Source organism: Macrobrachium rosenbergii, chromosome 52, assembly GCF_040412425.1.
Source record: "Macrobrachium rosenbergii isolate ZJJX-2024 chromosome 52, ASM4041242v1, whole genome shotgun sequence".
In the NCBI taxonomy this organism is placed as follows: domain Eukaryota; kingdom Metazoa; phylum Arthropoda; class Malacostraca; order Decapoda; family Palaemonidae; genus Macrobrachium; species Macrobrachium rosenbergii.
This window is the reverse complement of record NC_089792.1, coordinates 36892593-36905469: the sequence shown is the minus strand read 5'-3', so window position 1 is coordinate 36905469 and position 12877 is coordinate 36892593. Positions and strand designations below refer to the sequence as shown.

At 39.8% G+C, this 12877-nt stretch overlaps 2 protein-coding genes across 2 annotated transcripts in view; both read right to left on the bottom strand.

Moving 5' to 3' along the window:
* Positions 1-2738, bottom strand: part of LOC136833813 (store-operated calcium entry-associated regulatory factor-like) — a 31860-nt gene extending 29122 nt beyond the window's left edge. Inside the window, 1 exon segment of the mRNA XM_067096090.1 lies at positions 2416-2738. The gene's annotated coding sequence lies outside the window, so the exon portion shown is untranslated.
* A 1279-nt stretch (positions 2739-4017) lies between these two features.
* LOC136833922 (uncharacterized) lies at positions 4018-7718 on the bottom strand. The gene is made up of 3 exons (XM_067096203.1): positions 7578-7718; positions 5790-5970; positions 4018-4378 (listed from the first exon to the last, which is right to left on the bottom strand). The coding sequence occupies exons 2-3, from the start codon at positions 5947-5949 to the stop codon at positions 4128-4130; spliced, it is 411 nt and encodes a 136-aa protein (XP_066952304.1). The 5' UTR covers positions 5950-5970; positions 7578-7718; the 3' UTR covers positions 4018-4127.
* Between the last annotated feature and the right edge of the window lie 5159 nt (positions 7719-12877).

Here is a 12877-nt window from a genome sequence, read left to right as displayed (position 1 = left end):
AGGAAACTCGGAGAATGGGAGGGTAACCCCCGACACTTATCTAACCAATCACGTTGCACTGTTATCCCCCCATTGAGGAAAACCCAGTAAACATTAACTCCCAAGGTTGCTAACACGTCCCCTACTTTGGGGGGGCTGTGTACAGTTTCGGGGGTTCACATATCGTCCTGCACATGACAGGGCATGGGTACGCCTGTTTTGAATGGTTCATATCCCATCCGTGAATGGTTCATATCCCATCCGGCAAGTGCAATAACTTGTTAACGTGTTTTCCCTACCCATGAAACTAACACACCCTGCATGCAATCCTCCCAGACTATAAGTTAACACAGCAAAGAACAAAACACATATACGTTTTTGAGTTTATTCTTGCAAGTTTCAATGTTCTTGGTTGCACTTGCTCGCACTTGTTGCAACACAGGTACCCCCCTGGATCAGCACTGAACGTGGCGCAGGGAGATTATATCCCCCCTAGCCTACTACTAAACATGACGAAATGCATTTACCCGCCAGCCCAGTACTAAACTCGGCAAAAGTGTATCTGTACCCCAAAAAAACCTTTTCCCTACACAGTTTTCACACAGCAATATCGTTTCTCTGCTTCCTTCTCATAAGCAGTGGAATTCCATTTCCCGGAACCCATTATTAAACACGGCGAAATGCATTTAACCTGCCAGCCCAGTACTAAACACGGCGAAAGCGTATCTGTACCCTAAAAAATACATTTTGCCCAGCCACATTTTTCGCACCCAGTTTTGGTTTCTTTGCTTTTCTGTCATAACCAACACGAAGCTTTTTCAACGAAACCATTCCTGTTGCCACTGCGTAAGTTTACCCCCTTCCCCCACAAGTCCCTCATGTAAACCCTTCCCCCCAACACCCAAATGCGCTAAAACACCCCACATCCCATCACCCCTGACCCACCACAACCCGTATCTGCTACCCAGGCCTACGCCTTAAAACAAACATTTTGCGCTTTCTTGTTCAGTATAGAGGATGAATCCCTTCAGTCCACGTCGCGTTCGTCTGAGCCGATAACTTGGCACACTCTCCAAGTGTCTTGCACTAATTGCTATCTCAGTTACTGCAACTTTTCTGCCTATTACTTAGGCAATTACGAACGCTTAATCAGGCTTTGCCGAGATCACGGCCTGCTAAAAATACTGTGCTTTTGTTCGCACTATGGGATGGAGTGCTGCCACGACCTGCAGAAGAGGGCATTTAGGTGCGGCAGGACCTACGGTGCAGCGCAGAAGAAGGGCCGGAAGAGATGTAGTTTTTACCAACCGTTGTTCCAGAAATCCTGGTTTTCTACACACTTTTGAAAGCAGCGGCTGATCTCTACCCTCCCGGTCCCTAAGGTAAGGCCAGCAATTTCTGTTGGTGTCAACTTTTTTTTTGGCTGCAAATTATTTCTTTCCTGCCAGGTTGCTCCTTCCAGCCAGCGCTAAGTGCCTTCCTGCTCTTGTTTTTACCTTGGGAACTGGTTTTTTCTCCACTTTTACAGCTTCTGGTACAGTTGGTGAAGTTTGTTTTTGTCGGCCATAATCTTTGTCCCTGTCCTCATTACTGGGCAGTGTTTCCTCCTTCCCCCCACCCCCAGTGCTACGCTTCTACCCACACTCGTTCCCGACGTGCTTCCCGCTTGCACAACCTACCTCCCATCCCCTTCTTGCACCGCTTCCCACTTACCCCAGCTTTTGGGGTATATACATGAGGAAATTTCTGCCTCCCTACCTCATTACCCCCCACCCTTTCACCCGCTCCCTCCCTTTTGTGTATGGCTCCCTCTTGATTTCCCCTCCAGGCAGCGCACCCGTAACGTAAACATGTCCGCTCAACTTCTCTGTTTTCCCCCACCCAGAACCCCGGATTCCCAAAGTCCCCCTTTACTGTTGGCTAGACTTAGACACTTAGCCGCCAATAAACAAACTCGCCTCCATTATCAGAAGCCGTAAAAGTTGAGAAAAAACCAGTTGCCGAGGTAAAAACAGGCGCGGACCTAATGCTTAGAATTACCTCTATTATAAACCAAATGATACTAGCCCAGCCTAATGTCTCCTGACCTAACCTAACCTTGTAAGCATGTTACTCAGCAGGGGGAGGGCTCTGCCTCCCGGACCCAGGGCCCCTGGGTGAAGGAAACTCCACTCTTTGCCTAAAGTCCACCTATGGGTTTATATAAGCTGTGCACGCGTGATAGCATTCCTGGCTGTCCAGCATACAATAACATATCAGTTCTGAGGTTAATTACGGGTTAATTACAGTCGTAGGAAAAAAATGACGGTAAATTCTTGATAGCCAAAGCAACGCAAATACTGTGGGGAAAGTCAACTTGAAAGGAAAAATAACCGAAGCGGAGCTGTCCAAATGCTTCGTTCTACCGTCCATAGGAACCGTAATGGATAAACTTACCTTCGTCTGGCCTCAGATTTGGCTTATTGATGTAGTGGATCACCGTCAAGAGCAGGCTACCCCAGGGAAGGGCTCCTGTTGTGGGCCCCGAGTGACTTCTCAGCTCTGGCCGAGTGATGTAGCCTAATTTGGGAGAGCCAGCAGCGGCAGCGATTACAGGAAGTTCTTTAGTTTCTTATCGCGAGTCGGTATCAGTGATGAATGTCTGGGGTGCACACTACAGTTACAGTAGCTCATACTGTCTCGAAGGAATTCCGTAGCTGGCGTAATCTGTACGTAGTTGAGTTGCGTCATTCCGAAACCATTGTTACCCGAGTCACTATGACGTCAGGATACCAGTTATTTTCTTATTGGCTGCGGCCAAGACCAATGTTAGTATTAGTAATGGTGTTTCCTCTATGAAACGGCTCCCTGGTTCATCCTATTTTGGTTTTGGTTGACCAATGTTAGTATTAGTAATAGTGTTTCCTCTATGAAACGGCTCCCTAGCTCATCCTATTTTGTTTTTGGTTGAGTTTAAGTGTCTGTGGTGGGCTAAGATATGTTTTCAGTATCCTCTTTAACAAAAGTCTGTGAACAGCGGACACGCTTCATGGCGCTCCCGCATACGAAGCGGACAAATACGATCATTTTTTTCTCGCCCTGAAATTATTCCTGTTGTACAGTCCATGAAAAAAACAATCCTCAGAAAATAAGATTGTCAGTGATAGGATATTATGGCTTCTACAGTGGAAACGTTGACTTACCCTGTTGCTGATCTGATAAAGGAAATGAAAAGGATTGGATAGGATGAGAATGTGATACGTGGTATCATTGAAACTGTTTCCTTAGATAGCCTCAATAACGATAGTATCAGGAAACTGAGTTGGCTATATCATATTAAATTGTAGGCTATTGATAGGTCTCATTCTATGAGGAATTAATTTGTGGATGTGAAAAGTCTACTGCATATAATGAGCGATGGTCGTCGGAGGTGAGACATCATGATTGCTGAGAGGGATGCTATGACTGCTGAGAGGAATTAACAAACTGCTGAACTTATTGTGCGAGGGGAGTCACATGATGGCACAATGAACTTTCCTCGGCTCTTTGACTCAAAGATTGGGAATATCACGAAGGAGTTGGAAATGTTAAGAAGAGAAATGAAGATGGCAACTCCTTCTACAAAGAGGAAAACTTGTGTAGATATGGCCAAGGAAGGGCATTTGTTAGTAATAAAATCAACAGAAGCTTCAGAAAAAATTATTGAGAAGAAAACTAAGATCGCTAATGCCCTTAAGGATATTCCATTTATTAATACGAAGTCTAATTCAATTTTGCTGATGCAGACAGTAGAGATGAGGCAGCCACCAGGATCTGTAACACTGAAAAGGTCGTTGAATCAAAGATGACTGGGATACTAACACCAAAAAAACACAATTTTTAAAGTTGTATTTTTCCTAACTAAACAAACCTGAGGTCCTTTAGTTTGGGAATTACTTTCAACGAAGCACTTGTATATCCATATAGATGATTTAATAACATGAATTTGGTATTCTTACTTTTATATCCTATAAATGGTAATGCAGTTCTAGAAGAGGTAAGGAAAAGAAAGTACGCATCCTCAGATAAGAATATATATTTCATGAAGAAAGATGCTTACAGGATCAGTGGTATATACAGAAATGACTGCATAAAATAGCAGTCATTACTGTGATTTCCCAGATGAAGCACTAACGCTGGCAAATGACGTGTTTGAATTCATTGCAGGAAACGTCGTTGAGGTAATGGAAACGGCCACCGTCCATTTCTACGCAGTTCTCTTGCACTCCTCCGAGGGGCTCTTGTTGGCACTCCTGCTGGGAGTTGCAAGTGTACGCCCAGTAGGGAGTGCCCATATACACAGCGTAGCCGTTATTATGGAAGAAATGGCCCTCGAGGACGCGGTCGTTCCCGTCAGTCCAAAAGCTGTACTCAGACAGTCCTAAAAGGAAGTGATGAGGAAGTCTCAAACCCGTTTTAAGTAATACGGTACCACTGAGTCAGCTTGGATGATTGGTTAGCGGCAGAGTGATACTGATTGAAATATTTTGGCCACTGGGTCGAGTTATTATTTCATAGAAAAATAAATGAAGATTGCCGTCATTCTATTTATTCACTTGAGACTTAACTAATAATGAAACCATTTTGCAGAGAAACACTGAAGTTCTTAAACCTTATTCATGAACTAATGCAGAAACTCCATTTCCTGTAAGAAATGTAACATATTACTCAATAATCTTATATGCTGTCTTATGTTTTCCAGTTATTTGGGTATTTTCTCAAAGATTTGACTTTTCATTAATTTATATGATTTAGTTTTCTGCCTTTCCCATCATGTTCCCAAATTGTCCCATTTCTCTACAGGGCTAACCTACCCTAGAAAACTGATTTATGATTTCATATGCAAAACTGAATTTACCACCAGCATAGCGCACACCATGACAGTTTATCAAAAACAGTTGTCAGATAGTTTTCTACCATGACCATCTTGAGGGTTTTACCTTTTCTACTCTTGAAAAACCGAAAAAGTGTCAGGTTTCATTTGGTTAATTTGGGTGTTTTATGTTATCATAAAAGCATATTTCCGCCCATTCTGTGTAAGTGTAGATTTGAATACTTAATATACAAAATTATACTGACATATAATGCAGGCATCAGTAGCTTATTATCACTTAGCCTGAAATGTTTTATTCAAGACACTGACTGACTTTGTGAAAGAATGACAGCATATAAAATTGTTGTCATGGTCTTGATCAAGATGACTGCATCCACGGTACTGGATATCATTAAGGTGCTGTTTTACCTGGACAGCTTATTTCGCAAAATGTTTAATATCTCTTCAGTTTATCTGTACCATATTTCATCCACATATTAGGTAATGAAACAAGTGAATTTTAAACAAGAGGGTATAAATACGGAAAGGAGAAAAGTCTATGTCTTTGTCAAACAGGAAATTAATTAGAAAAAGGAAGCAGTAATTGGTTGGTCTCCACCGAAGGGGTGAGATATTAGAGAGCCACGTTGACAGATGAGCGAGTAGAGATGACAATAAAGTGGAACAGAGGAAACTGAAGTAGGAAAGACCTGTTGTTCTTGGGATTGTTACTAAAGGTCATCGCCGTGTAGTCTCTAAAGGTCATATCTTCTGCCTTTTGATGATCTGGGAATGAATCTTCATACAGTTTAAAGTCTATATGTAGCAGTCTTTGCATCGGTTTAGAACTCAGTTTACACTCATATGAACAGAACTTGAAGATGTATACGTATATGCTTACACCATAGCTCTAGGTATTCATTGATACTGGAATATACAGATCAAGAATAAAAATCATTATTTTGGGATAAGAACTTACCATTTGCCGTCAGGTATTCGATGATGCTGGAGTATACAGTCAAAGAATCCAGACAGAGCAACGATCCCTGGGACATACCGTCACAGAACTTTGCCATCTCTTCCCAGGTTCCCCCGGTGAGCACCTCCACCAACAAGGCAACGGTTGCCGATATCTTCATATGGCACTGGACAGGTGACAGCTGTGATGGGAGTAAAGTGGGCTTGGCAGGTGATCTCCACAGTGGAGTGATATGACGCTTGGCAAGTGACGTTATTTTGTGAGGGGGAGTAATATATCAGTTTTGAGAAGTGGCATCTCAGAGCAGGAGTAGCAAGACACTTGGCAGATGGCAGCGAGCCCACAGCGGGAGTAATGCAGTCCTAGACTCTCAGCTTTGGGTGGAGTGATAGCGGATACATATAATCTAAAACTGAAGAAGTATAAGGCAGCTCAAAATAGTGTGCAAATGTGTTAGGCATTGAGATGTCATTTTCACCTTGAATAACAGATAAAGCTTGTTTAGAAAATGATCCAGATTAATTCTTGTTGTACAGAGTGATTATTTTAGCAAATAGCAGATTTTCACCGTTGATGCTCAAAGGTATACTGTAACGCTGATCCTTTGGTTTTATGCTGAAGTCGACAGGTTCTTCTGTAGGTCGCGTCGACAGCATCATTTCACGTCATTGGAAATTCTTGTAAGTGCATGACGTTTTAAAAGCAATTTTTCTCCTGCAACTATGGCATAGTTGTTGGGCAACTGGTGACCTTCGCTGAGATCATGCATGTGTGCGGCCCTCAATTGTATTTTGATTTATATTAACGTGATATATTATTTTGTAAGAAAAACAAGTCAAAATTATTATCACAGTCAACAGGTTGAGCTTGTTAGCAATAACTGTCTACCACTACTTCAGTACACTAGGAAGCCTATATTAACAGAAGACAAACAAGGTCATCTAAAACCTCATTTAATCGTTTTTTTGTAATGGGGTTTTGGGAGAGCAACAATCATCGGGTACATTGGGGGAACTGAAAACATAACGTTTCTGCAAAATTACATAAACTCCATTCTACGATAAGAAACATATCTGTGAAAATTATGATTTTCCGAAACTTCCATATCCTTAACGCTATTATCCACGTATGTATTGAAAATATAGTTTTCTAACTGAGGATCACCGTGAGAGGAGGAGCATTTCCAGCGGCGTCTGTTTGTTATTTTATTTGCGTGTTATCATGGTGACACGAACACCTTTATAGACATTGCCAGGAAATTTTCACTCTAGTTATTGTATTATAGTATGAAGATTTTTTTTACCTGAAATAATTCAGTCCTATCAACATTTTTTTTTCTCAAAGCTCGCATTACGTTTTAAAAAACCATCATATAAAACACAAATTTATAGCTACAATTTAGCCTGACACCTGTTGCATACAAATGCTACTAAGACTATTATGAACTTGGAAAAATTATAATGCGGCCATTGGTTGACCCATGAGGCTCAAGCCTCTTACAGATTGTCCAATGGATTTCTTTAAACATTTAATACGATCTACTTTCAGGACATATATGCTGTGAACTACATTCCTGAAGTATGGTGACCTGATTTTAGGACCTCTGATTCATTCACTGGATCGCGTGAGTTTTATAGCGATACAATTTTGCACTGAAATAAAACAAATTGCTATATTTTCCTTCATGTGATAACGCCGCAAATACATCATTTGCGTGATCATCTAGAGACGTACGAAGGATACTCCTAATATGCACAGGAAATACTCTTGGGATTCCTTTTGTCTTACCTTCTGCGGGAAGAAAGCTCCCGCAGACTGCGAGAGAAATGAAAACCAGCTGCGCTGAGTACATGGTGACGATGGCAGTTGCTTTCGTTATAATGGTGGAAATATGTCCCTTATATAGCACTGCTTGTCATTATAGCCAATTGCAAATATCATCCTACTTTGAGAGTCACAGTTAGCGGCTACGTATTCCGATATGGCAACAGTGATGACGGGGCCTTCCCCGAAAAGAAGTTGAGGTATCTCTAAATTCTTCATCATCAAATCATGAAATTATGAACAGCAAGCGGTTCTCAGAATTGATTATTTATTTCTAATGTGAAAAGCTCGTGGGAATCTCAGGTGTGGGTTGATTTCCTCATCCCTTATCATAGTCTGTTCGATGAAAAATCTTTGCTCATCATCAATGCGTTACATGAATTCTGTTTACCAGAGTCCCATGTCTTCTCTGACCTGAACATCACCACCACTCCGCTTAGAACTCAACAGGTTTTCATGACCATAAATTTGAAAAAGTATTCCACACCGTAAGCACATGTTACCTTTCATTTGATGTCGATGTCCTTTATAAAGTTTGAGAAATTATAAAATGACTGTTCAGTATTATTCGTTTTAACGTGGTGTAACAAGCGTAACAATTTAAAGTTTTTAAAAAAGGTTAGGGATTATTATACTTGCTCTGATTATGATTACTTCAACATTTGTAGGAGAAAGTGAGTAATCTGATCTAAATGATTATTTACTTTTTTTTCAAAGAGAGAGAGATAAGGAGAGAGAGAGAGAGAGAGAGAGAGAGAGAGAGAGAGAAAGAGAGAGAGAAGCTTTTTTGATTGACTGAACATCAAAAAAATTATAATGCGGCCAGTTTTTCCTCAATGAGTCCTCGAGTAACTAGTTGTTATGTCCAATGGAGGTAGAAAATTTAATAGCTCGATTTCTGTTACGAAGAGACCGAGACGTTCATGGCTGCCCCTGACAGTTGCATGCTTACAAGAATAGCACCGTTAGATTTTACTGGATTACCCCGAAATACAGAAAGAAACTTTTCTCTTAAAAGCAAGCCTGTTGAATGATTCAGGAAGCACACGAGTGCAGAGAATTCTATATTCTCGAGGACTGATCACACAGGTAGACATTCGAATTTGCGACTTCAACACAGAATATGTAAGACTGTGCTTAATAATGTGAAACAAATTGCACCTCAACGCTTTTGGGCTGACAATGTACAACGGAAATCTGACCGGCTTTTACAAGTGATAACTCGTTTAGTCTGTGGAACCAAGACTAAGCGATCACATTGTTTCAGGATGACTTATGCGCTCTGATAAGGCTCCTTCTACCATGAAAGGTGCTTTCCAGCATAAAATAATGAGCATTTGAACACATTGGGGTCTTCAAGGTCAGAATTAGTATTAAAGCTTGAAATGACGATATTTTAATAATGCCTTTAAATGTGCAAGTATTTTTCTTGATAAAATTGATAAATTCTCGAAGCTATTCCAGTTTGAAATCTTGGCATTTTATACTCTGGACTTTCGCTCTCGGGATTTCCCCGATTAACATTCAGTTCAAGTTAAAAAAGTGGATGCCTTTTCCTTCTTACTTTCCGTCAGTCATTCGATTCGTCTTTCTCTGCAAATTTCGTTCATGGTTTTCTGCACTTGTTTGACGTCCTGGTATTACTGGGTTTTAACGTGGTGTAACGAGCATAAACACACATTTGGGAATATATTCTGCAAAGAGGAATGTTTTTCAGGCGTAGCTGGTATTCATTTCTCATCACAGAAGGAAAGTTAAATTACGGCATCCGGCGAAACGGCACATGTGACATTCCGTAGTAAAAATGAATGAAAAGAGAGTAGAAATAGAGAGAGAAAGAGAGAGAGTTAGTAGAATGAGTCGTGTGGACAGCTGTTAGTTCCCACTTATGATTACATTATAACCATCGTATTTTTTACAGTTATTCAGTCGTGAGTAATGGTTTTCAGATTAAACACTCTCCAAGACTACCAAAGCACATCTCGTTTTCATTAGAATTCTAGTGCAAAAGTACATGTTCACTCGTATGTAGCCGTTCTTAAAACCTTCCCAATACCAACTACAATTACATTAAACCATACACGCAAATAAGAAAAACGCGCGTTGAGTCCCTGGGTCTGTGAGGGCGCGGAATAACTAGGCAATTCACTGTACACATCTTGCGAGTAAAATTCTCGCATAAGAAGCACTTCAATCTTTCGCTTTCAGTCATTCACCAGGCGCATGAATATAATAAACTAAACACTTTATTCCTCCGATCATGCAAAAGGCCACGCGAAAGGATAACCTTAATTTCTGTAGGAAGCGTCAACAAGAAGGAAAGGAGACAAAGGAGAATAATATGATAAGGCACTTCCATACATGAAGGGAGAAACCAGCATAACACACACACACACACACACACAAAGGTAGAGGTGCGGAAGAAAATGGAAACTTTGCATCATTCTGAAAGATTTGATCATTTACAAGGTTTACATCGAAGTAAAGTGTAAGTTGAATAAGTATAATTTTGTTTAAAAGTGATTTTGTAACACAGATGGAAACAAAATTCCAGTTTGAAATTAAGACCCATTTTATGCATTTGGACCTTGCAATATATATTTAGAAACGAATTATTATTTTAGCTCCATTGTGGTGAGAAATGAGCATATTAATTTCCTTTTCTATGAGTCAGTCATTGCTTTGAGCACTGATCCTATCCAGCGCGTTCCTATGAACAATCATGAGGATATGAGCTCCATAAAGGCTGGTTCCAGTGAATAAAATGTCTAAATCTCAAATAAGGCTGGAAAAGAATTTGCTGCTAAAATACTTGCTTTCCAAAGACGAATATTGTCAAGTATATACTTCAGAGAGAGAAAACTTTGGGAAGGATAATTTTAAAAAGTTATGTTGGGGTATTTTTATCAGGTTAACATTAGCTTTAGTATGTATATATATGTCATATACATAATATATATATATATATATATATTATATATATATATATATATAATACGGCACATGACATACACACAGTATATATGAATGAAAAAATATAAATATATATATATATATATATATATATAGAATGATATATATATATATTATATATATATATATATATATATTATAATATCGTATTTTTATATTATATATATATGAGTAATATATTTTCAGATTAGGTCCCTAAGCTCAGGGTACTGGTAACTGCTGGTTTGTAGTTTAGACATCTCTAGTAAAACGTCGATCTATAATTGAAAATTGTGACCTTACAAAGGAGCACCAGAAATCATTGACAGAATGATGATAAAAAGTTAAGTATATCCTAGTTTAAATAAGAAAACTGAGCTGATTAACAGCTCTCCCTATGGTCTGTGCCCGAAGGATTAGATTTATTTTTGGCTAGAACCACTGGTTACCTCAACGGGACCTACATCGCATTGTGAATTCAACCACTTTCAGTCATTCGAGAAATGAATTTCTATCACCAGAAATAAATACTTTATTCTTCATTATAAGTCAAAAGGATTCGAAAGCTACCGGCTTAGGCAGAGTGCTAGCTGAAAACGGAACCCACCCGTCCAATGAGGAACTAGATGGATAGGGTTAAGACACTGAGTACATTGTCAATGGTTTCAGTTGGTTAGGTACTGCAGGCTACAAGAAACTGGCTATCCTTTAGGGTATTTAGCCAATGAATTCTCTATGGATGGTCACTTAAATGGATAGGCACAATTTCGAAATGGTCCTGAGTCAGGGCATAAAGAGTGCTAAGAATCCCAGATTTATGAATACTAAGGATAAACAAAAATTAGTATATCAGAAGTGTACTAACCCTGATTCAAAATGGCAAGATGAAACAAGCAAAAACGTGAATTATAGTGCAACAGAATGAGAAAGGAGAGATTGGAAGGAAGTTTATATGAACATTTGTGCAGGCAGAGCAGGAGGAATTGGTAGGGAATAGGGCATAATCTTAGTGCCAAATGCAGAAAAGGCACTGACTGAAGGAGAGCAGTGAGCAGTAGACTACTGTTGGTGAAATTTATTCAAACCTAGTACTGTATGAGAATTATAGTTGGCTACAGACAAGTGCATAAATTCCCCCCCAAAAATAAAAGGTGTTTTGTATATGACTGTAGAATGTTACAGATGAAATAACATAAAGACTGGTTTTGGTAATAAGAATGCAAGTTTGGTAGGAAGAATAAGGTATGGAGGATTGAATGGGTTGAGAAAGTCTGGCAGAGACTGTAAACGAAATTGGGGTGCAATTCATTAGTTTTGGGCTACAAGTAATTTGGTAATTGCAGGTGCTCCTTTCGGACAGAAGGTCATCCATAACTACACTTGGGCATCTCAACATGACCGCCGTAGATACTGGATAGAATACACAGGTATTGATTGGAGAGAAAAAGAGCACTGAGGAATGATAGGAACTACAGAGGAGCAGATGTTGGCAGTGGTCGCCATGTCATTGCCAAGGTAACGTTGAAATTAAAAGCACCCAACCAAAATGTTGACTGATTATCTGGGTTCAATATGACGACGCCTCTTAAAGACGAACATCAAGAGCCTTTTGCAGCTGAGTGTCGAAATAGATTTGCAGTTCTAGAACCCATATCTGAGGAAGAGCAGACAATCAGTCAGGACAGGTTCAACTTCAAGACTGAAATCTGGTAGAGAATAGACGAAAGCACAAGGTGCTTGTAGACAAATTTCAGGTAAGAGAGAAAGAACGCTAAGTAGAACGTTCTTAGTAATAAACAGGCTGATTATCTTGACAAAACGGTGTATTCGGAAGTGACACTGATGAAAGGGTAGCTCACAGAAAGAATCATTCATGGAATATAAAAGGGCCAAAAACAAGAGAAAATACGTGTCAAAAGAAGGAATGGGTCAATAACAACGTCAAAAGAAATGCATTTTTGAGGGGAATAAATTTTTTAAGAATGAATTCAGTTTTGAAGAGGAATCAGTAATTGAGAAACTTAGGAGATGGAAAAACCAGCGTTGTGATAGGATCATTGCAAAAATGATTCTGAAATGACATATCGTATTGTTTTGCAGAATACTGAACGCAAATACAAAGCCTCATGATTGGGAATTAGAAGTCATTACCAAGGTAGCAAAGATGCCCAAACTGTGTGCTAACTACAGAGGCACTACACTTACGGTCGGGTGCATTGAAAAATTCATCTGCTCATACTCAAAGGGCTGGAGAAAGAGAGTGACAGAAGGCTTTGAGATGAACAAACTGGTTTCAGAAGTGGCAGGAGTTG